The 26,142-nt window shown below is 36.5% G+C and overlaps 1 protein-coding gene across 4 annotated transcripts in view; it reads left to right on the top strand.

The window, feature by feature from the left end:
• ANAPC10 (anaphase promoting complex subunit 10) overlaps positions 1–26,142 on the top strand; it is a 224,621-nt gene that overhangs the window by 58,621 nt on the left and 139,858 nt on the right. The window contains exon 5 of one of the 4 annotated variants that reach the window (XM_064585108.1): positions 9,358–9,408. The exons of the other annotated variants lie outside the window; for them this stretch is intronic. Coding sequence (XP_064441178.1) covers positions 9,358–9,381 — 24 coding nt within the window. The 3' untranslated portion in view covers positions 9,382–9,408. The remainder of the gene's footprint in view (positions 1–9,357; positions 9,409–26,142) is intronic. 4 annotated transcript variants of the gene reach the window in all.

Genomic DNA, 26,142 nt, shown 5'->3' with positions numbered 1-26,142 from the left:
TAGGCCAGGTGATGTTGAAAGACACAATTTGGCAAACTAGACAGATCTAGTTTTACATCTCTTATTTTTGCTACTTATTAGCTGTGTGAAACCTCTGAAACCTCAGGTTCCTCATACATAGGATAGGGATAACAGTGCCCTTTTCATTGGATTCCTGAGATGATTAAAATAAAGTTTGCAGAGTACTTGTTCATATTGCCTGCCACATAGTAAACACTCACATAGCGCAAACTCTCTTTTCTTTTGTGTTTTAAAAATTAAATAATATTTGACAACTTAAAGACTTTTTGAATATTTGAAGTACAATACAAACTAATTTCCACATAATATCTGGGAGAGCAGAAGTGCTTTTTGCACTTTCGGAGAAAGCTTGATAAGAGCACTGGATATTAAAGGATTCTCGTATTCTTTATTTAGTTGTATAAACCGTATACATATAAACCGTAGGCATAATAGCTGATTATTGTTTTTTAAAAGCTTCAACATCTTCGTGGTGAACTTCCTTGAAATAGAAATTATGTAATTTATGTACCGTAACTTACAAATTAATTCAATTTGGGCAAAATATAGAGTTTCTATCAAATAATATTCCACCATTTTGGGAAAAAAGATATTACTGTGGTATGTTATTAAGATAAACTGAAGATCCCATTAGATACTAGTATTGTTATGTTTTTGAGGTTAATTGGCTGCATTCAGTTATGGGTTATGAATGGTCCCACTTGAATAATCCACCAAGCTATCAGGCAGAAAGACCAAGAGTTCACAGGACTAATTGACCTTGTCAGTATAATAGGAACACTTACAAATAAAATTCTCTTTGCCAACAACATTGCAAATGAAAACCCCAGAAGAAACTGTTATGTCCTGTAACTGTCCTGGAATGCTATGATTCAGTTAGCAGACTGTGGCTGGAGGTGGGTCATGGTGGGCAGGAATTGGGGGGGGAGGGAAATGTAAAGGATAAGAGGGAGAATTTTAGAGGGAAATAAATCAGGCAAAGTGTTAGAGAGACACACACAGTTTTAGAAATGATTTTAGCCACCTTGGATCTCTATAAGTAATGTCCTTGGATCTCTGTAAGAGTAGTATCTTAAGTTTTTAAAATTTTTTCACCCTTCCTGGTCTGTAAATCAAGCCCTTTTGTGCAGATTTGATCGTTATTATTGCAGTGAGCTCTTTTCTGAAAGGTAAGAACACATCTTTGACAAAGCACAGTGCTGTTAAGAGGATGAAGTGTGTTTGTCATCCTGCAGTCTTGCTTCATTTTTGTGTTATACCACTATAAGACAAGTATTATCAGGGCACCGTTATATCCTTGACTCTAAAATGGATTTTCATTTTTGTTTGTTTGTTTTTTGGTATAGGTTTAGATTTGTGCCAGAGTGGGGGAAAGGAGGAATAGGAATGTTGGGAAGAGACATAGAATTAACACTCATTCCATGACAAATTTCAACAATTTGTTTCTCTCTGTCTTTTTTGGTAATGATGAAAATCATGTATTTTATTAAAAAAAAAAACCCCAAAGCAATAGATCAATTTTTCTAAAAGCAGATATTTCAAATGCTCTAAGAAACGTAGTGAACCAATACCAAGGCTTGGTCTTTAAAGGAAAAATAAAAAGAACGTTAGCTTAAAATGCATTTTAGGTAAATAGATCCCCAGAATAAGCTATGAGAAATTGTGCAGCAGATATCAGCCTCACTGTAATACTGTAGTAGAGTGATAACATTCCTGTTGTGTTTTCTTTTTTAAAAAGGCATCTTTTACATTGTAAGGAAAAGACAGTCAGATTGTTAAATGGGCTTCAAAAATAGTAATAAAAAAAGATTTATAATGGAAAGAATTGATGGTATATTTCACCTAGAGTAAGAAACAATGTGTAATAAGGGATTTTGTGGTTTTACAGCTCAGTGCATGTGTTTGAAAGCTGTTCTCTCAGCAACGTGGGTGGCAGGTTATGCTACCATATAATGTATTGTAGTTGGCTCTCCACACTTGTCAGGGTTAGTGTTCAACCATTCGGAAAATTTTCCCATTGTTCTAGCATGTGAACCAAGACTAGTGGTGAATTCCCAATAACTTACAGAAAAAAGGTTTAATTAGAAAGTTTGAAGTTTGATTACATCTTTTTGTTTTAATACAGTGCTATGTATTTTAGTATTTTATCTCTGACTGCAATTATTTCAGTCAAAAATCAGAACTTCATCTTTTTTATTTTTTTAAATAGGTTTTACAGAAATTTGTATACTGAATCTTGCTCTTTTTTCTGTATTAACACTCTATTTCCATCTTAAGCATTTTGCTTTAGATGGACCATGGCTCTTGGCAGCTAGTGCATTTTTAGCAAATAATACTGTTTCTAGTAAGAGTTGCAGAGAGAAAAAAAAAAACTTAGTGTGAGGTCCTTGTAAACTGAACCTTTGGAACATTACTTTATTTCTCCCCCCCCCCTTTTGTGCTTCTTCTCTATTTGTGTAATGGTTATAAATTGCATCCTTTGAAAAGAAGAATTAAAAACATTTTGTTTTGTTATTTTTGTAATTGATTTTTTTTCTTTACCTGCTATTTTAAAGATACACAGAGAAATAAGCAATTATAGTATTGAAATTCCATTGTGCCAGCACCTCTAGAGCATAATCCAAAAAAAACAGAAAACCGCCTGCTGGGTTGTCTGCAGTATGCTTGTGTGAACATCAGTGTCTGCTGTTCACACATCATTTTTTTACCAAAAGTTCCTCTTGGAATAAAGACTCTGTGTTTTCTGAGTGTAGTGAAACATTTGTTGGTCCTTACATTTTAAATGTGTGAGGATTTCTGTTTATAGAATAAGTTGTTATAGATGTATATTACATGATTGTCACTGGCACATCAAGAAGTAGAGAAAAGCCTTGTATGTTTATGTATAACAAAAGAATGAAAAACTTTAAATGAAATTATAAGGTATTGAAGGTGAGAAGTAATGAGCTTTTGATATAAAGAAGGATTAATTTATATACTGACTTTTGCCCTTTAAAATCTATTTTACTTATAAAGTGAAGTGTATCTTGGCTAGAGCGATATAAAAATATCATAAATTTGTCCTGTATTCCACTTGAAATTCGGATACTTAAATATGGTGGCTTCTTGAAACATTAGTAAAATTTTTCAAATGCCCCTGCAAAATTACTCTAATCAAGAAGTGTATTAGAAAGTATATTTATGGATCCCTAGATTGATTTTTTTCTTTTCTAATAATATTCACTTCATTCATTTTTACTCTTATTATGTGGCCGGGTATCATATTAGACAGACAGAAAACTTGCAAAATGTGGTCCAGTGTATTCACAGTCTCTGCCTTTCATTTGGACTCATAAAACATCAAAAAGAAAAAGCATTTACCAGATAATAGGGAACTTCAGTTTTAAATTCGGTTAAATGGAAGTCAGTGCCCACAGTCTCCCGAACAGTTTCTTTGAATCATTCAACATCATTTGTTTTTTTTTCTTTGAAACTTTCCGAGTAGAGGTTAACAAGAGTAAATATACACACATCTTTGCTGATACTGGGTTTTTACCCATATCAACTATTTTTCATCGAGAGATAATTTCAGGTTTGTTTGCCTCTGAATTCCATTCTGAATTTCTTGACCAATTAAAATGCACTTTTACATTTCATAACAATTGCATGAATCTTTTAATTATCGTTTCTTCTGATTATTGGGATGAGATTATTGTCTACCTGGGACCAGTTAGTACATTTAGTCATTAGGTCCAGTAGACAATGATGCTTGCTAATCTCTCAAATATTCTCCCCAATTTGCTTCTTATCAGTTGTCTTAACCTTTCAGTCCCGTAGATGGAAGAGATTGTCATCTCTACCAGATATATCTCACATATGCCTCCTGGAAAGGGAAGTAAAAGCACCAAGTCTTTAACATACTAGTTTTCTAAGGGCCTAAGACTCATGAGTCTCCTGATTGCCACGAAGCCTAATTGCTCACAAGGCAACCTGGCACACTGCCATTTCCCTACTGAGCTGTTTGTTGGTGCTTGTGAATAGAACAAAAATGTCTTTGCTTTTTCTACTCAGTTGCCACTGATTGCAGTTTTAGGAAACAAGTTAACATTTTTCTTAAAATTATAGTAATTCACATCAAGATGAAGTCAAACCTCAGAGTATCTGAGCAATAAGTTTATAGTTAGTTCAGAGCTTTTAAAATCTATATAAAATAAAATTCATTACTTCTTACTCCAGAATACTCATTTTGTATAATATTACCTGAGCTATTCTAGACAGCTGTTCTAGATTTGGATAAACACTTTTGAAAATAGATTATAAGGTGAGTTTTTTGAGTTTTTTCGGACGAAACCTGTTATGTATGTGAATTATGGGACCAATGGAAATCACAGATCTGGCAAACAAAGTGTATGTGTATGGACAAATGACTTCAGCTGTTTTGAAACCTGTTATTGAGAATACTAGAGATATTTGCATTTTAATTTTTAATATAACTGGAGGTGCATTATGGGTTTTGACCTCTGCCTCGACCTGTAACAAGAATTTCATTTGTTCCCGTTGTCATGCTTTACTTCTAGGTACCAAAACTAAGAGGAAACAGTGAGTATTGTGGGACTGTCACACAGTTGAGGTGATTTCTTATTTTCTTCCCAGTCCCCTTCAGAGTTCCATATCTCTTTCAAGCATATATAGTAGTATAGCTTTTTGAATTGTCAATATTTATTCACTTGTATTTATCTCAGAATATATTCTTGTTTTATTTTTATTCCAGACATATTTTAAGACTGCTTTATTACTTTGATGTTCACAGTTTTGGCAGGAAAATTACTTTCAAATCCTGGCTTCATCCTTCCAGCTAGGTGACCCTCAGCAAACTCTATAACCTCTCTATAAACTTCAGGTTCTTCAGCTATAAGTTCGGGATGTGGTGTTCGGATGATTAAAACAAATGTATGTTAAGTGCCTGGCACATGGTAGCGGCACAATAAATGGTAGTCAAAAGGAGCAAAGCCTTGAAAACTAGTCATGTTTTTATAGTCTGTAAAAGCATCCACTACTATGCTTTTCCGTATAATCTTTTGAAATTGGGTTTAACTACACATAACTATTGGATATACATTTATGTCTTTGAGTTGATTAAGATTCAAGAGCATGGGTTTTGGAGTCATCTGCTGGGGTTTGACTTCCTGCTCTGCCACTTCACTGCAAACCTTGGAAAGTTAGCTTTCTCTGTGTCTCAGATTTCTTGTGTGTAAAATGAAGATGAAAATTGGGCTGTTGCAAGGCTAGAATAAATCAGTACACGTAAAACTCTTAATGCCTGGCAAGGAGTAAGTGCTCCCAACACGTTAGTTGTTGTTAACTAGTATTATCTCCTAGGAAAAGAAAAATCATAAAGCCAGAAAACTTGGACTCAGCCCTAATTACTGAGTGTCTCTTTCATCCACTCCTAAATACTTCCCATTACCTTCTTTCCAGTTGTTTCAGAGATCCACATCTCCTTAAAGTGCAGTTAGGATTATATAGAGCAGTTAGAGTTCTGCTTTTTATCCATTGCTGTCATAGAATTGTGATAACCTGATAGTAACAATTTTAGATGTCTCTTAATCAAATGGAGCTGTTGAGTTTGTCACCTGCTCCTTATAGGTCTTGCCCTAGTTAGGTTTTTAACCGTCCCTTTTGAAGGCAGCTTGATTGTGAAAAGACCTTTTAAAGGAGTCATTGCTATATTGAATGTTCTTTTTAAAGAGTAATTGCATCTCCATGTATCTTTCTTCTTCAACTGGATTTTGTACATAAGCAATTATTTACTTAGTGGTTAAATGATTGATATAGAAGTATTTTATAATGATTCTTTGGAATCTTAAATTTCTGATCCTCCCATTGTTTTTTAGTGTTTTATAACCCAGTGGTAGGCCATTAGACTGCCTGTTTCCTTAGATATGTTACTGAAGTATGTGTGAAGGCTATCTCTAACCTTTCTTTGTTTTGAAGAAAGGTTTGTTTGTTTACTATTAAGATTTATGGCGATAGAATGACAGTGTACTTTTTAATTTACTTAAAAATTACTCATGCATGTGAAAAGTCCAAATTTGTATATATTTGCATAAGGTGTTCTCAGATCTGCCGTACATACAAATTCTGTTGCATTTTTGTTCTGGGTTAAAAGATCATTTACTCTGTAAATGAAATATACATTCAAATATTTTTAAAGCTCACTTAATAGCATATTATAATTCACTTGGAATATCAAGGACTAGGAAAAAAGCTAAACTCTATATACAGCATGAGAGGTTCCATACAAGTGTGCTGGAGTTTCAGTTGTGTGCTTAGTGCTACCTCATCGCCAGCGTTTATAGAACACTCATACAATTTATGTGTGTATATAGCCTAGTTAATGTAAGAAATAGAACTTGATGACCGTCCCAGAAGCTGGGAGTGTACCCTCTTCCCTTCCCTATCACAATCCTTTCTCTACTCTTTAGAGGTAACCACTATCCCAATTTTTATGGTAATTTCTTAGTTTTCTGTATAGTTCTACCACCTGTGTATGCATCCCTAAGCAATTAGTGCCTGTTTTTGAACTCTAAGTGGCTTAGACTTGGTATTGTCAGATTTTGCCCTCTCTTTTTTTGTTTTTGCCAACTTGATGAATCTTAGTCTTTAATTTTCAGTTATGCTAACTTTGAATTTTTTAAGCTTACCTTTTTAAGTTTAATTTTTAAGCCTAAGTGTATTTTTACTACAGTGGAACATATACATAGGTTAAAGTCTGGAAGGACTGCAATAGCATTTATAGCAACAGCACCTATCTCCCTATCCCACACTCCTGTCCCACTCCGTAGGAGCAATCCTCTTAGTTACTTTAGCCTTTTTTCTTGTATTTGCTTTCATATTTCTAAATAATATATGTACACAGATTTCTATAATAGAGATGTACAACTCTAAATGTGTGGATACCTATCTATATTTAAAGACATGATCTAATAATATCTTAACTATGAAACACTGGGATTTAGTCGTATAATCCCATTTATTCTTTCATAGACTCCCCTTCTTTTCATCTTCCTAGTACGACTTTTCATGGTATTTGCTGAAATTATGCACATTTTCATTATGACCACATGAGTGTTGTTCATACCTGATTCATGTCATGTCCTGTTCTTAAATTTCCTTTTCAGGTTTAATTTTATTTTTCTGGAATTAATAGTTGCCTCATTTTTTTCTTAATGTTTAAAATGTTACCAGATAGCAGTACATCCCAAAATTCTCTTACAGACCTATAAAATACCTTTGAAAGGTCTTATGTACTCTTTCAGTTCTACATGTTTTTCTTGAAGACCTCACTCCTGGGCCTCCAGCTCAGCCAATGTTGTCAGAGTGTCAGTGGAAGTTCAGTTAGAGAAGCAGAGCACTAGGGTGTGTTTGTGTGTGTGCACGCGTGTATGTGTATGTGTATATATGTATATAAATGTGTGGGGAGGATGGGTGGTGGTATGTAATAGGGGGTTTGATATAGGGATTTGCCTTACCAAGTAGGAGGTGGTTAAATTTTAAGGCTGTTGCTTTCATGTCTGATGCTGGAGCTTGAAATTCACAGAGCAGGAAGTCAAAAGTGAACACAAATGTAAAGTGGTGGAGAGCAAAGATAAGCTGGAACCCATGAGCACAAACTAGATGAAGTGGAATCCTTGTCAGTTCTTACTGCCTCCAACCTTGTGATGTGAGTGTTCTGCAGAAAAGAAGTTGATGCCCTTTGTCATGGCGTAAACGCATCAGTGCCAGGAATCAGAGAATTGTAGGAGGAAGGTGGAGCAGTTGCATGCCTGGCTGCTGGCCCATGGAGCCAGCAAATAGTGGCACCATGTGTGATCTACAAGAACACCTACCTCAGTTTGGGTGTAAAAAACAAAATGGCTGCTGCTTCACTTCAGCCCTTCAAATCGTGTATGAAAATATTCCTTGTGTCTCATGTACCAGAAACATGTGAGGAAGAGAATCTTGGGAAATGTAGTTTAGGCTAGCCATGGTAGCACATTACAAAGCCACCACAGGTGGCCATGAGAATGTTCCTCTCAGATCTCTGACTGTGGGGAGTAACTGACTGATGGCCCCAGCTGCTGCTTTCTGAAATCCATCACCACGTTTGTGCTGAGGCCATGCCTCCCACAGGCTGCCCCCAGCCAGTGACTGAGACAGCAGGGGTACTAAAGCAGCTCATTCCTGGGGACTCTGGAGTCCTCTGACAGGCAGTCTTGGCTCAAGGAATCCCCGATGGCCTCGCTGAACTTTCCATAGAACTGCCCTGCAGTCTAACACATGTCCACCCAACCTTCCAACCATCCTTCCCTTCCTGTCTCCTTCCCCTGGGGTCAGACCTGCATCACTGACAGCTCTACTAGACTCCCGGGCTCCCTCCCCATGTTCTCTCACAAATGTTTCCCCTAATACATTTCTGGCATTTCTAATTTCTAACTTCTATGCATGCCTTGGTGTCTCTTTCTCAGAGGACCCAGTCTGACAGCTATCTTCTTAAGGCGTCCCTTTAACATCATCCTGGGAATTTCCTTCCCTTTCTCTTTTGGTAGATCCCTTGTTTCTTGGATCCCAGGTCTTCATCTTTTTGATTTACTTCCTTTTTTGGTGGAATGTATCCTCCACATGGGAGGTAGAATTGTTGAAACCTTGCATGACTGAAAAGTTTGTTTTAATCTCACCCTCGAGGGATGATTTGGCTGGGTATGGAATTCTAGTTTGAAAATAATTTTTCATCAGAATTTTAACCACATTCTCCATTGCCTCATAGTTTTCAGTGTAGAAGTTGAGAAATATAATACCACTTTTGATTCCTGATGCTTTGCATGTAATCAGTTCTTCTCTGTAGAAACTTTTATAATCTCCTTACCCTTGATGTTCAGAAATTTCATGTTGCTATGCCATGCTTGTGTGTGTGTGTGTGTATGTGTGTGTTTCCTTCATTGTGCTGGGTGCTCAGTGGATCCCATCAGTGAGGAGGCACCTGTCCTTTAGTTCTGGGAGGTGCTCTTAGGTTCTTTCATACTTTTCCTCTCTGTTTTCTCTGTTCTTTCTGAGTTCACTTTTATTACCTATGATACTTCCTGCATTGAGCCACTGATTTTCTATCTCTTTTGTTTTCTCATCTTCCAAGCAGATTGTTAAAAAATTTTTAAATTTTTGCTCCCATATATATAACCATAGATATCCATGATGGTATATATCCATGAGAGTTGACCCATTTTAAATGACATACAATTAATATCTGTCAGCTCTCTATCTTTGGAGTATTTTCAGAGCCAGTTTCCTGTACACTGTAAATTTGTTTTTGCATTACTGCAGGTTATATGGCTAAAATATAGATGAGAGACCATTCAGGCTAAGGCTGAAGAGGTAAGCAGAGACCAGATCACACAGGGCCTTACCAACTGTGTTAAGGTTTGTGGATTTATTCTTACTGAAATAAGAAGCTAACGAAAGGTTTTTCAGCTTTACATTTTTATCACATGACTGCTGATAATCCAAGCTTAGACTGGAGGAAGACAAGTGACTGGCAAGACTAGTTAAGAGGCCATTAATAATAATTCTGGGTAGCAGATAGTGTTGATTACCTATGCAGCATTCCTCCATCTTTCTTCCCTGCCAACGGAGACCACTTTCCACCATAAAAATAGAAAATGCCTTATTCTCCATTTCCACTTTCCTTTCAGTTAGTGCTTAAACATGTGATCCAGACATGGCCAATGGGAAATCTGATAGCTTCTGGAAAATATTTTCCTTCATAATTAAAAGAGGAGAAAGCCTTTTTGGACATTGTTGTGTGAGAACATGAGGCTTGCAGCTGCTCTGCAGACATCATGGCCACACACAACATGACAGAGCAGAAAGGTCTGGGTCTTTTTTTTTAACTTTTAATTTTTATATTGAAACAGTAAAGCCCATATATCATAAGTGAAAAGCTCACTGAATTTACACAAACTGAGCACACCTATATAACCAGCAACCAAATAAAAATCCTCTTTATGTTTCCTTATGCTCCCTCAAGGCTAATCATTATTCTGACTTCTAACAGTATAGATTACTTTCATCTGGGTTTTTAAAATCTTGTTTTATTTTGTGATGTTTTACTTTATAAAGATGGAATCATATTGTGCCTATACTTTTTTTTTTTTTTTTTTTACGTAAGCTCTACACCCAACGTGGGGCTTGAACTCATGACCGTGAGATCAAGAGTGGCACGCACTTCAGACCAAGCCAGCCAGTCACCCTGTGCCTATACTTTTTTGTGTCTGGTTTCTTTTATCCAGCATTTTTGTGAGACTCATCTATATAGTTGGGTAATTATAGATTGTTTATTCTCATTGGCTGAAGAATATTGCATTTTGTGACTTCATTCCAGTTTATCCATTTGACTGTCGGTCTGTATTTGGATAGTCTGGCTATTATAATTAGTGTTCCTGTGAACATTTGAGTGTACACTGTTGAACATCTGTATGCATTTCTGTTGGGTATATACCTCTTTGATTTGTAGTGATTCTTTTAAATATATATATATATTCAAGATAGGTGTCCCTTGCTGGGTATAGGCATAATATTTCCCAGTCTGTGGCTTGTTTTTTATACTTTCTTAAGTGTGTCTTTTAATGAACAAAAGTTCTTAATTTTAAGATAGCTGATCAATATTTATTGATTAGTGTGTTTTGTGTCCTGTTTAAGAAAATTTTATCTATTTTATGAGACTGACGCGCTGCCCACTACACCAAGAGGGCCGCTAAATTTTATCTACTTTAAAGTTACATGTTTTATTTTCTTCTGGAAGCTTCTGACATTTTACCTTTGACATTTAGATCAAAATCCATCTGGAGCTCATTTTTGTTTATGGTAAGAAATGTAAGCCTCAAGATTATTATGGGTTTTTCCTCCCTCAGATGGAAGCCCAAATTATCCAGCATCATTATTTGAAGAGACCATCTTTCCTCTACTGCACCGGAGTGTCATCCCTGACAGTAATCAAATGACTGTAAATGTGTCGGTCTGTTTCTGAAGTCTCTTAGCTGTTCCATTGGTCTATGACTCTGTCTTTGCACTAATTCCACGCTCTTTTAGTTATAACTTTATATTGACCTTGTAGCCAGTGATCTTGTTAAATTTTCTTATTAATCCTAATCGTTCATAGATTCTTTTGGATTTCTAGATATGCAGTCATATAATTTACAAATAATGTTATTTTTTTCTTCCCTTACCATCCTTTTTCATCCTATCTCCTCCCTCCTACTTCTCTCTCCTTCATTTCCTTCCATTTTCCTTGCAGGATTTCTCCGCTTGACACCTCCAGTACAGTATTAAATAGAAGTGGTAATGATCTTGTTTTGTTTATAATCTCATTGGAGAAGTTTTCAAGATTTCACCATTGTATATGAATGTTGTAGGTTATTTGAAAGATGCTATTTTTCATATTAAGGAAATTGCATTCTGTTCTTATTTGCTAAGAATTTTAAAATTATAAATGGGTATTGAATTTTTCAGATGCTTTTTTTGCATTTAACGAGGTGATTATATGATTTTTCTCCCTTCTTCTATTAACAAAGTCAATTACGTTAATTTTCAAATGACAATCTAGCCTTGTATACCTGGAGTAAACCCCATTTGGCTGTGATACATTATCCTTTTTATATATATTTCTTGATATGATTTATTACTAATATTTTGTTCTAGATTTTTTTATTTGTTGTCATGAGAAAGATGGGTCTGTAATTTTTCTTTCTTATGTCCTTACCAAGTTTTGGAACTAAAGTTATGGTGCCTTCATGAAAACAGTTAAAAGTGTTCTTCCTTTTTCTATTCTCTAAGCATTTGTGCAAAATTGATATAACTTCTTTGAATATTTGGAAGAATTGACTGGCAAAATTCTGGAACTAGTGTTTTATGATAGATTTTAAATTATGAGGCAATCTCCTTAATAGACATAGTTCTGTTCATATTTTCTATTTTAGCTTTGATAATTTTTTTGAAGAATATGTTCATTTTGTCTTTTCATATATATAACTTGTTAAATCAATCTGATGAATTCTTAATTTCAGATACTTTATTTTGAGCTCTGTAATTTCCATTTAAAAATACATTCCAATTCTCAGATGAAATTCTTTATCTTTTCATTTATTTTCTTCATCTTGGCCTCTTATTTCTTAGCCATGTTAAGAGTAGTAATTTTTTATTGATTGCTAGACACTGGGGGAGAAATAAAGTTGTTTTTGCAGCTCCGGATCTGTGCTGTTCATTCAGTATCCATTAGCTGCATGTGGCTTTTAATTTTAAGCATTTGCAATGTGACTAATACTTAATGCTGGACTTTTTGGTACAGCAAAAAAGAGTGTAAAGTTGGGGCGCCTGGGTGGCTCAGTCGGTTAAGCGTCTGCCTTCGGCTCAGGTCATGATCCCGGGGTCCTGGGATCGAGCCCTGCATCGGGCTCCCTGCTCCGCGGGAAGCCTGCTTCTCCCTCTCCCACTCCCCCTGCTTGTGTTCCCTCTCTCGCTGTGTCTCTCTCTTTCAAATAAATAAATAAAATCTTTAAAAAAAAAAAAAAAAAAAGAGTGTAAAGTATCTCATTAACAATTGTTTATATTGATCACAAGTTGAAGTGTTATTTTGTATATATTAAATATAAAATTAATTTGACCTGTTTCTTTTTACTTTTTAAAAATGTAGTTAGTTATTAGAAAATTTTAAATTATGTACGTGGGTCACATTTGTGGCCCACACTATTTTTCTACTGAGTGGTGCTGCTCTTGATATTTTCTCTCTCTAGAAAGAGTTTGCTTTTTCCTGGGCTAGACAGATAGATTGAGTAGCTTTACTCCTCTCAGTCTCCAAGTGGAGTTGAGGCTTTGTTCCAATTTGGGTAAGGTTCTGTCTACCTCTGTTCTTTAATACTCCTACTAGCTACTCAAGGTTGCTCAAGGCTTTCATCTAGGGGCCTGATGTATTCACTGGGTTCCTTCTCCTTGGCACATCCTAGACTCTAGTATCAACCCTGAGAGATTACCAGAAACTCTGTTCTGTTCTCAGTGACCCCTTGCTTATTCCATCAGCCTCCCATTTCAGGCAGTTTCACAATGTGGTAAATGTTTTAAGGGGAAAAATAAGATGTGTGCTTGAAACTCAGTAATAGCTCTGCATGTTTCTCTGGCTTTAAGAAGCAGCTCTCTGTCTGGGCAAAACCACAGTTCTCAGCATCTTGCCTCATCCCAGAATCTATAAATGCGCGCGCCCCCTCCCCCCCCCCGCCCATGGTTGACATGGGTGCAGAAAGACCAGGAACCTCAGAGAGGTTCTTTCCTCCCCAGGATCCTGGCCTCCTCTAGTCCTCTTTGCTTCAGCAGCTCTCTGATAACTCTAAAATAATGATTGTATTTTACCTATCTGCTACAAACTACCATTCTCTTCTATTTAAAAGAGACACTTTTAAAGTCCAGACCTTTCTCATGTGGCTTCTATGGTGGAATCTTTCTGTCTTGCCTTGCCTTCCGTAGGTCCTTTGCTAATCCCTTCAGAAGTTGCCTCTTAAAAAGGAGATATAAAATTTTGAGTCTTCAGCATATAGCCACTTGAGGTATCTGAAGTCATGGGTCTGGATATGATTATAGAGGACAATTGTGTATCTGTTGTGAGAGTAGCTTTAGGACAGAACTATGAGAAATACAACAGTTAAGGAACAGACAAGGAATCTCCAGAAAAAAAAAAAAAAAGAGAGAGAGAGAGAAAGATAGTAGGAATATCTGAAGAAGGTGAAATCACAGAGGCCATGAGAACATTTCAACAAAGAGGTTGCATCAAATTATATAGAAAGGATAAGAAGTTTCAAAGTTCTTATCACTTCAAACAGTTAAGTCTGGTTAACTCGGCTTCTCAAGTTTTGTTGTTGTCCAAAAATTTTCTGCAGTTTCTTCTTAGCATTTCTTTACCATTTTGGGCTTTTGATGAAATTATTATTTTTAAACGACATTACTTTCAAATTTATTCAGAATTTTTCATGTAGATTAGTAGAACACTCTACTAGTTCTTTTATTTTCGTTAAGCTTCTCTTTTTTTTTTTTTTTTTAAACAGGGCACTTTAAGACCAATTAAGCTATTTAATCTTAACTCTCTAGGAACTCATTCTGGAGTAAATTTGTCTGTGTAGAAACTTTTTCTGACTTACTATCCAAAATGAATGTCTTGACAGTCTGTAGCAAGGTGACTGGTTTTGACCTCAAAGTCACCTTCTTACGTAGTTGCCTTCTTCACTAGGGCAAAAGAGCTTGCTTTCCATACTGAGCCTTTCGAGAGTCAGATTCTTACTTTCTTATTAAGCTGCTTTTGTGGTATTCTTACTTTTAGCACATTTGGAACTTCTGAAGTTTCTTTTGGATCATATTAGACTTTTTTTTCTCTACAAGTAGGTCATCATTTCTGTTAACTGGGTCTATTCCTTCGTAAGTGAAAGGATGGTTAAAATTCCAGAATCTGCTGCTTTGTGTGTTGACAGTTCTCATTGAGATTCTATAGAATTTTACCAAGTCACAGCTATGGTTAACGAAGGAGGAAAAGAGTAGAGAATAGAGGACAACTTTCTTGAAACAACTATCAAGTAGTTATTCCTTATTTCATTAATTTTCCAGGGATATGTGATTAGCAGTCGCAAAGGACATATAAACAACTTTGTATTTAATATTTCACATGATTTTTATTGATGAATGACTTTTTTTTTTAACGTAAGCTTTGTTTATGGTGGAGTTAAGCAGTGTATCCTTAGAGGGGTACATCTGCTCTTAAATAAATCATAGCCAGAGTAGAGGTCATTACGTAGGCTGGTGATCAGAAGCAGAAGATCCCAGAGCCAGGCTGAGAGATACCTTCATAAAGAAACTCTAATGGATTATATTTACATACATACTGATATCAAGGAAAGAATATTAAGGAAAGGTGGTGGCTCCTGTTCAGAAGTAACTTAGTAGGCTTTGGGCTGGCAGTAGTGCTGATGCTGTGGTCCATTACATGGCTCTTCCTGCCACTAGGTGGAATACCTACTATGTAGGTTGCTTCTAAAACATATTGAAGAAGAAACTAAATTACAAGGTCACGGTCAAATAATGAAATGAAATGTGGTTTTTAAAAATATTTTATTTGTGTATTTGTGGGGCACCTGGGTGGCTCAGTCGGTGAAGCATCTGCCTTTGGCTCAGGTCATGATCCCAGGGTCCTGGGATTGAGCCCTGCATTGGGTTCCCTGCTCGGCCTGGAGTCTGCTTCTCCCTTTCCCCCTGCCACTCCCCCTGCTTGTGTTCTCTCACTCTCTCTCTGTCAAATAAATAAATAAAATCTTTAAAAATATATTTATTTATTTGAGAGAGCGTGCTCAAGCAGGGGGAAGAGCAGAGTGGGAGGAAGAAGGACAAGCAGACCCTACATGAGCGCAGAGCCCGACGTGAGGCTCAATCCCAGGACCCTTTGCTGAAACCAAGAGTCGGACGCTTAACTAACTGAGCCACCCAGGCGCCCCAAAATGAAATATTGAAGAAATATTTATTTCAAATTAACATTAGGAATTGTCTCAGTTTGTTACATCTGTTTGGGTTAGTTATAAACACTTGTAAAACCCTAGACATTTTCTAACGTGGAATTTTCACTAGTCTTATATAAATTTTTCAATATTCATTATTCATCTGATGCCCTATGTATTAGTTTTCTGTTTCTGTGTAACATTTTACCACAAATCTAGTGAGTTAAAACACACATAGCTTTTATCTCACAGTTTCTCTGAGTCAGGAGTCTAGGCATATCCTAGCTGCATCCTCTGCCTGGGATCTTACAAGGGCTGTAGTCAAGACGTGCCAGGGCTGTGGTCTTATCACAGGCTTGACTTAGGAAGGCTCTCCTTCCAAGTTCACTCGGGTAGATGTATTTTTAAGCACTTAACTTCCAAGTATTTAACTTAGCATTAATAAGACTTGACTTTATTAATTTTTAAATTTATCTTTACCAAGTTACCACTTATTTTCTCTGTAATTTAGAACATTCTCTTAACTATCTTTAGTAAACCATGTTATGTATTTTGTGTACAAAACTGTGTTTAAACTACAATGTAACTTAAAGCTTTAAAAGCCTTAAAACGTTAAATATAAATAGATATTGTGGTCAGGATCATAAGGTAAAGTCATTAGATAAAACCCAGAATTCAGTAATAAACTGTATCAAAGAACTGTTCTGAGAGGGAATTGATTTGGCAAGTTGGGGTCCCTGGTGACTTTGAACAGATTGGTCAAAGATTGGTTTCAGTGGTGGGGACAAAATTCAGGTTGGAGTGAGATCAAAATAACTAGCGGGTAAAAAAATAAACTTTTTTAAGGAGTTTTGTGGTAAAAGGGAACAGAGAATTGGGGGGTAAGTGGAGGAGGACATAGAGTTAAGAAAGGGTTTTATTTTTAATTTTTATTTTATTTTATTTTATTATGTTATGTTAATCACCATACATTACATCATTAGTTTTTGATGTAGTGTTCCATGATTCATTGTTTGCGTATAACACCCAGTGCTCCATGCAGTACGTGCCCTCTTTAATACCCATCACCAGGCTAACCCATCCCTCCATCCCCCTCCCCTCTAGAACCCTCAGTTTGTTTCTCAGAGTCCATAGTCTCTCATGGTTCGTCTCCCCCTCTGATTCCCCCCCCCTTCATTTTTCCCTCCCTACTATCTTCTTCTTCTTCTTCTTTTTTTTAACATATAATGTATTATTTGTTTCAGAGGTGCAGGTCTGTGATTCAACAGTCTTACACAATTCATGGCACTCACCATAGCACATACTTTCCCCAGTGTCTATCACCCGGCCACCCCATCCTTCCCACCCCCCACCACTCCAGCAACCCTGTTTGTTTCCTGAGATTAAGAATTCCTCATATCAGTTAGATCATATGATATATGTCTTTCTCTGATTAACTTATTTCGCTCAGCCTAATACCCTCCAGTTCCATCCACGTCATTGCAAATGGCAAGATCTCATTCCTTTTGATGGCTGCATAATATCCCATTGTATATATATATACCACATCTTCTTTATCCATTCATCTGTCGATGGACATCTTGGCTCTTTCCACAGTTTGGCTTTTGTGGACATTGCTGCTATAAACATCGGGGTGCATGTACCCCTTCGGATCACTACATTTGTATCTTTGGGGTAAATACCCAGTAGTGCAATTGCTGGATCATATGGTAGCTCTATTTTCAACTTTTTGAGGAACCTCCGTACTGTTTTCCAGAGTGGCTGCACCGGCTTGCATTCCCACCAACAGTGTAGGAGGGTTCCCCTTTCTCCACATCCTTGCCAACATCTGTCATTTCCTGACTTGTTAATTTTAGCCATTCTGACTTATTTTTAATTTTTAAAATGACAAATATTGTGGCATGTTCAAATGCTGATGATGGTGATCCAGTGGAGAAGAGAAAATGATTTGGAGAGAGAATGTTTATTAGGGAGCAGAGTCTTTGGTTGGGAAGGTCTTTGCAAAGGGTTCTGTTGGCAAATGGAAGAGCTGGCCTCAGAAAGGTCAGGAGCAGTTATTTTACTGTATAACAGCTGATGGGAAGATGGTATTCTTTTTTTCTGATTGTCTCTGTTTTCTTAATGAAATAAGATATTAGCTCAGAGAGAGATTAGAGGAAGTGTTAGGATTTGAGGAGAAGCCTGGAAATAGCTGTCCCAGAGACAGTGAAAGCAAATTTTCTAAAGGGATATAGTAGGAATTTTGCATTGTGCTAAATATACACTTGAATGGACACTTGTCGTCTTGAATTTGAAGTGAGAACCGGTTAGCATAGTTGGTTATTTTTCTTCAATAGGTATAGAATAAGCAGAGAGTTGGATTTAACCAGGATTGTTCTTTTCCTTAAAAAAAAGAAAAGAAAAGAAACAGTGAGAGAGGGACATTTAAGTATGTAAAAAGATTGATTATCATGATGAACTATTGGATGTTATTGAGATAAAGTGGGAGCTAAGAGTGAATGGATTAATGAACAGTAAGAAAGTAGATGGAATCAATGGTGTAGCTATTTTGCTGGGGGTAACACTATTGCCGTGGGGATCACTAGAGAAAGCCAGTAACTTAGGAGCGTGGAGCTGGGGATATTTTAAGTCAACATTTCAGCTATATTGCAGCCATTGCTCGTGATCAAGTACAGAATATGACTGTGGAGGTATAACTAAGGCAGAAGTCAAAATCGTTGGAAGTGAAGAAATTGAGGAGAGGAGAATCCAGATTGTTAAATGGATTGTCTCTATGGATGTAGAAATCACCAAGAAGGATGAATCTATTAGTGGAGGAAAGGAGTACTCTCAGTGAGATACTAAACTCAGGTACTGAAACGTTCTGAAAATTTTTCCTCCCCCAGCCACCATCAAATTAAAAATAGCTTTTTAAATAAGATAAATACTTGTTTATTAAGAAAAACATAGGTAATACATAAAGTTAGAATAAAAGGAAAATGACCCATATTCTCATCATTATAGATATTGTCTATTTGTACTTTGATGAATATCCTTAGACTTTTCTCTATCCACACAAAAATAATCTATAAAAACGTATATAAGATCATACAAAAGTGGGCGCCTGGGTGGCTCAGATGGTTAAGCGTCTGCCTTCGGCTCAGGTCATGATCCCAGCATCCTGGGATCGAGTCCCGCATCGGGCTCCCTGCTCCTTGGGAGCCTGCTTCTCCCTCTGCCTCTCTCTCTCTCTCTGTCTCTCATGAATAAATAAATAAAATCTTTAAAAAAAAAAAAAAGATCATACAAAAGTTATTCAGTATTTTGCTTTTTAAAATTAACCAGAGATAGCTGCAAATAACTGCAAATATATAGAGAGAGATTCAGCATTTTTGCTTGCTGTAAGATATTCCAGGATGTGGACCATTATCTATTTAACTACTCTGTGTTTTACTGTTGCTGTATAACAAATAACCTAAAACTTACTGGTATTAAACAACAGTAGTCATTTATTATCTCTCATGATTTCCATTCAGGAATTTGGAAAGAGCTTGGCTGGCCATTTCTCTCTTATAGTCTCTCATGCAGTTATAGTCCTATGTCAGCTAGGCTGACTGAAACTGGAGAATCATCCCACTTCTAAGGTGGTTCACTCATGTGGCTGGCAGGTTGGGTCTAGGTTTGTCTCCATAGGGACCTCTCCTGGGGTCTTCTTGAGTGTCTTCATGTCATGGTAGCTGGTTTCTCCCAGAAGGAATGGCACAACAGACCAAGGCAGAAGCTGCAATGCCTTTTATAACCTATCTGCAAAGTCATTGTCACTTATGACATACTCTTGGTTGCAAAAGCCAACCCTAACCCATTGTAGGGAGAAACTAGTTAAGAGCATAAATCACTGGGGTCATCTTGGGGGCTGGCTACCACAACCACCCTTCTACTGGTAGCCATTTAACCTGTTTGCAATTACGAATATTATTACATATCCTTGTGCCGTTAACTATTTCCCTGTAGTTCCAGAAGTGAAGTTACTCTGTTAAAGGATAGTTATATTTAAAATTTTGATAGGTGTTACCAAATTTCTCTTCTGGAAGGTTATACCTATTTAATTTCCATATAAGTCCATGAGAGTACATTTCCCTTACTCTCACCAATAATTGGTGTTCTTAATTATTTTAATCTTTACCAATATGATAGATGTTTTTTTTAATTTAAATTCAACTAGCCAACATATAGTACATCATTAGTTTCAGATGTAGTGTTCAACGATTCATCAGTTGTATCTAACACCCAGTGCTCATCACCTCACATGCCCTCCTTAATGCCCATTGCCCAGTTACCCCATCCCTCCACCCACCTCCCCTTCCGCAACCCTCAGTTTGTTTCCCAGAGTCAAGAGTTTCTCATGGTTTGTCTCCATCTCTGATTTCTTCCCATTCAGTTTTTCCTCCCTTCCACAATGATCCTCTGCGCTATTTCTTATATTCCACATATGAGTGAAACCCCATGATAATTGTCTTTCTCTGATTGACTTATTTCACTTAACATAATATGCTCCAGTTCCATCCACGTCAATGTAAATGGTAGGTATTCATCCTTTCTGATGGCTGAGAAATACTCCATTGTATATATGAACCACATCTTCTTTATCCATTCATCTGTTGAAGGACATCTCGGCTCCTTCCACAGTTTGGCTATTGTGGACATTGCTGCTATGAACACTGGGGTGCAGGTGCCCCTTCTTTTCACTACATCTGTATCTTTGGGGTAAATACCCAGTAGTGCGATTGCTGCGTTTTAGTGTAGCTCTATTTTTAACTTCTTGTGGAACCTCCATACTGTTTTCCAGAGTGGCTGTACCAGCTTGCATTCCCACCAACAGTGTAAGATGTTTTATATATATATTTAACTTGTATCTATTTAATTATTGAGATATAAATGGAATCGTATAGAATGCAGTCCTTTGTGACTAGCTTATTTCACTTATTTTCAAGGTTCATCTGTGTTATGCATATATCAGTGCTTCATTTCTTTTTATTGCCAAATTATATTCCATTGTATGGGTATACCCTGTTTTGTTTATCCATTCATCAACTGGAGGACATTTAGGTTGTTTGCATCTTTTGACTATTATGAATCATGCTGTTATAAATATTTGTGTACATGTTTTTAGGTGAACATATGTTTTTTATTTCTTTGGGATATACATCTGAGGGTAGAATTGCTGGGTCATATAGTAACTATGTTTAATCACTTGAGGAACTGTGAGATGATTTTCCAAAGTGGTGGCACCATTTTACACTTCTATCAGCAGTGTTTTAGGCTTTCAATATCCACATGATTTGGAGTTTTTTTTAGTTAAACAGAGAACTGGAGTTTTTGTGTGGTTAAAATATACATAACGTAAAATTTACCATTTTAATCATTCATAAGTACAGTTCTGTAGCATTAAGTGCATTGTGGTGCAACCATCACCACCATCCACCTCCACAACTTTTTTTTTATCTTCCCAAACTGAAACTCCGTATCCATTAAACACTAACTCCCCATTTCCCTCTCCCTGCAGCCCCTGGCAACCATCATTCTACTTTCTGTCTCTGAATTTGACTACACTAGCTGGGTACCTTATGCAAGTGGAATCATGTAGTATTTGTTCTTTTGTGACTGGCACATTTCACTGGCATAATATCCTCAAAAGAACCTGTTTTTGTTGTTGTTGTTATTGTTTTTAATGTTATTGTTAAGTAGTCTCCATACCAAACATGCAGCTCGAACTCACATTCCTGAGATCAAGAGTCGCATGCTCCACCAACTGAGCCTGCCAGGTGCCCCAAGAACCTGAGTTTTTTAAAGATGGTGTTTGATGCATACATATATCTTTTATGAACTTACTTTAGACTTTCTATATAACATCCTGCCATGTCCTTTTTAAAAACTTTTTTTTTAGTATATATAATACTATTTACCTTTTTCCTCTGAATTTCAAAATTGAAATTCTATTTTTAATTCTCTTGTTGTTCCTTTTATAATTCCCTTTATATCCTATGTGTCTATGTTTATTTATGTGTAGGATATAAAGGAAATTGTATTGTGATGAGGAGATTAGTGGGGAATTCTCTCCTACCCTTATTTCATTAATTCATGTTTTATTTGTATAAGATAGGAGTTCAGATAAAATTATTACTACTAAATTATTATCTTTATATAATGTAAAACACATTATGTTTTTAAAAGCATAGTCCCTGGAATCACACTGCCTGTTTGAATCTCAGCTCTGCCACGTACCAGCTGTGTGACTTCACTAAAAGTACTTAACCTTTCTGTCTCGGTTGTCTCATTTGTGACATCAGGATAGTAATATTACCTGCCTCATTGCTAGGATTAAATAATTAATATACTTAATGCACTTAGAGCATTACCTGGCACATAATAGTGCTAGGTAAGAGCTTGCTGCTAGTATCACTAGCATTCTTTTTGAGGAATTATTATTGACATTTACTTTTTATTTTATAAGCATGGTGATTTATTCTTTTTGACTATTTTTGTTGTTGTTTCTTCCTCACTACTAGTATTTTTATTATAACTTCTTTCTCGAAGTCTTACTATCATGTTATAATCTTACCTCTTTGTACCTCTGTGAGTAATTCTTTTCAGGCATGATCTGTCTTATTTGCTACTGTATTTTTTGTTTATTTGTTTTCAGTCCCTAGAACATTGTTTGGCACATAACAATTGCTCAGTAAAGATTTGATATGTTTGGAGCCCTTGCATATCTGTTAAGCTCTGGTAAAAAGGTGGGCTAGAGGGAGATTGCATGGCAGGAAGAGAAAAAAGAGACTTACTGCCTTGTGTTTGTGTCCTGTTTGCTTTCCATCATCCTAGCAGGGTTTCTTCACAGCAGTTCCTTCCCACAGCTATAGCTGAGTCCAGTTTGCAGTTTTTCTAACACTCACAGTACCAGCCTAGTGAACCCTATGTCAGAAATGTCAGCACCACAAGCCACTTGGCTCCCACTCCTCAGGAGTTCTGTATGTCAGCCCCACAGGGCTCTTCCTTCAGGAACACCAGCATCAGCCAAACAGCTCCCTCCTGCTACAAAATCTTAATATAACTTTCAGTACACCAAAGCATTTAAGATATGCTAAGAAGATAACATTGAGTCTATCAGAAATAATGGTTACATTTGTCAAAAGCATTCTATTAGTAAGGAGTTGAATTTAGAATCTTAGTTTTACTTTTTGTTCATTGTTGAGGTTCATTATGGTACATTTAACTTGAGAATAGATTCTTCTTTCGCCCAGAAGATCTTTCTTCTTCTCTGAACTCCTATAGTTCTCTGAACTACAAATATCTATTATATTAGTTTCCTTTACCTGATATAACAAATTAGCACACAGGCAGTAGCTTAAAACAACACAAATTTGTTATCTTACAGTTCTAGAGGACATAAGTCCAAAAATGGGTCTTATGAATTAAAATCAAGGTTTCAGCAAGCTGCCTTCTTTCCTGAGGATTTCTAGGGGGAAACCATTCCTTCCTTGCCTTGTCCAACTTCTAGAGGCTGCCTACTTTCCTTGGCTTATGGTCACATTACTCCAACCTTTGCTTCCACCATCACATCCCTCTGTCTCTCCTGCTTTCCTCTTATAAGGGGCCTTGTGATTACATTATGTCCACCTAGGAAATCCAGGGTAATCTTCTCATCTCAGGATCTTTAACTTAATCACATCTGCAAAGCCCTGTTTGCCATATAAGTTAAAATAACCACAGGTTTTGGGGAAGGACATGGACATTTTTGGGATTCCATTATTCTGCTTACCATATCTTTCTTTTATTTAGAATCATTAAATGTCAGAGCTGGAAGGGACACTGGATGATAACTTGTCCAATCCCTTTATTTTATACTTGAGGAAACTGAATGAAACAAATGAAGGTTGTTTGCCTCTGAGCTTGTTTTAAGGTTAGGAAGAAGGCCTTATTCATGTTTTGTATGCTTAAATATACTTAGAAAAATACCTTGAGCATTTCAAGTACTCAATAACTATTTGTTACCTGGTTGAATAAAAGGTTAGTGATGGAAACCAGATATATCTGGTCTCTAATTCTTTCATTTTAAGTTGGTGCTAATAGAAGTTTATTTAAAAAAAAAAAAAAAAACACTGACTAAAAATACCACAAGGAGTAATGATTTCTTCATTAAGCTTACATTCTGTAGTTAAAAGAAGAAATCATTCAGTCTTAAAAATAATTACCCTTTTTTAGGATTCCTTCTCTTTTTATCTTGTCCACATCTCTACTTTCGTCTACCCACCCTTTTCCTATAAAAAAATGAACGAAGGAATGAAGAAAGAAGAAGGAGGGAAAAAGGGAGGGAGGAGGGAAAAGGGAGAAGAGAAAAATGAAAAAGAATGAAAGAAAGAAAAAGAAGAAAAAGGAAGGGAGAGAGGGAGAGAGGGAAGGAAAAGAAGATACAGTGGAAGAAGATTCGCTTAATTGTTTTGCTAGAATAACTAACTCATGGAATCCAGATTTAGATTCTTTGACACTGCTATTTGGCTGTGCTGATAAGATAAACCTATATTTTTGGTGATGTATATAGTTTATATATGTTCAATAATTAAGATAATTTAGAAAACAATATCTTTTAAAAACTACTTCATAACTTTAGAAAAACTTTTAGAAACTTAGGTTTACCTTTTGACTTATAATTTTTTTTTTTAAATTTTATTTTATTATGTTATGTTACTCACCATACATTACATCATTAGTTTTTGGTGTAGTGTTCCATGATTGTGTATAACACCCAGTGGTCCATGCAATACGTGCCCTCCTTAATACCCATTACCGGGCTGACCCATCTTTCTACCTCCCCTCCTCTCTAAAACCCTCAGTGTGTTTCTCAGAGTCCGTAGTCTCTCATGGTTCGTCTCCCCCTCCGATTTCCCCCTGCTTCATTTTTCCCTTCCTACCATCTTTTTTTTTTTTTTTAACATATAATATATTATTTGTTTCAGAGGTACAGGTCTCTGATTCATCAGTCTTACACAGTTCACAGTGCTCACCATGGCACATACCCCCCGCAATGTCCATCACCCAGCCACCCCATCCGTCCCATCCCTCACCACTCTATGAACCCTCAGTTTGTTTCCTGAGATTAAGAGTCTCTTATGGCTTGTCTCCCTCTCTGGTTTCATCTTGTTTCATTTTTTCCTCCCTTCCCCTATGATCCTCTGTCTTATTTCTCAAATTCCTCATATCAGTGAGATCATATGATATTTGTCTTCCTCTGATTGACTTATTTCGCTTAGCATAATACCCTCTGGTTCCATCCACATCATTGCAAATGGCAAGACTTCGGGTTTTTTGATGGCTGCATAATATTCCATTGTATATATCTATACCACATCTTTTTTATCCATTCATCTGTTGATGGACATCTAGGCTGTTTCCATAGTTTGGTTGTTGTGGACATTGCTGCTATAAACATCGGGGTGCACATACCCCTTTGGATCACTACATTTGTATCTTTGGGGTAAATACCCAGTAGTGCAATTGCTGGGTCATAGGGTAGCTCTATTTTCAACTTTTTGAGGAACCTCCATACTGTTTTCCAGAGTGGCTGCACCAGCTTCCATTCCCACCAACAGTGTAGGAGGGTTCCCCTTTCTCCACATCCTCACCAACATCTGTCGTTTCCTGACTTGTTAATTTTAGCCATTCTGACTGGTGTGAGGTGGTATCTCATTGAGGTTTTGATTTGGATTTCCCTGATGCCAAGTGATGTTGAACACTTTTTCATGTGTTTGTTGGCCATTTGGATGTCTTCTTTGCAGAAATGTCTGTTCATGTCTTCTGCCCATTTCTTGATTGGATTATTTGTTCTTTGGGTGTTGAGTTTGATAAGTTCTTTATAGATTTTGGGTACTAGCTCTTTATCTGATATGTCATTTGCAAATATCTTCTCCCATTCTGTCAGTTGTCTTTTGGTTTTGTTGACTGTTTCCTTTGCTGTGCAAAAACTTTTTATCTTGAAGTCCCAATAGTTCATTTTTGCCCCTGCTTTCCTGGCCTTTGGTGATGTGTCTAGGAAGAAGTTGCTGCGGTTGAGGTCAAAGAGGTTGACTTATGATTTTCTTTCCCTTGTTAAGGAAGGATAGTTTGGACTCTTGATTAAAATAAAATTAAGAATTAAAAAAAATTTATCTGGCATTTCTTATTAAAAATCTAGATTTTAGGTTTAGAATATCATCCAGAATAGATAAATCACTTACTGTTGTTCAAGAAAAAAAGCTTTGTTTGATTTTGTTTAATGATTGATTTTCTTTTTGTTAATATTCTTGTAGTTTATATAGAATCTGATTTATTTTTAAATGTGTTTAAGTATATTAGGTATGGTCCTTGAAATAAAGTATACCTGAAGCATAATGTTAGATTCTTTTCCTACTTATATCAACATGGTCTTCCATTGGCTGTATACATGTATACATGTCTGATTCTAAACTTGTAAGTTATACAAGTTTCTATAAACACTAAGACTGCATACATCTATTTTTATTTTGTCTACTAACATGCTACATGTAGAGTGCTTATTAGCAGGTGTAAAAACGGACCA

Source organism: Mirounga angustirostris, unplaced genomic scaffold, assembly GCF_029215605.1.
Source record: "Mirounga angustirostris isolate CCGP_5_RB_7025 unplaced genomic scaffold, mMirAng1.0.hap1 SCAF_2, whole genome shotgun sequence".
Taxonomy (NCBI): domain Eukaryota; kingdom Metazoa; phylum Chordata; class Mammalia; order Carnivora; family Phocidae; genus Mirounga; species Mirounga angustirostris.
The sequence above is the reverse complement of the archived record's forward strand: the minus strand, read 5'-3'. Positions and strand labels throughout refer to the sequence as shown.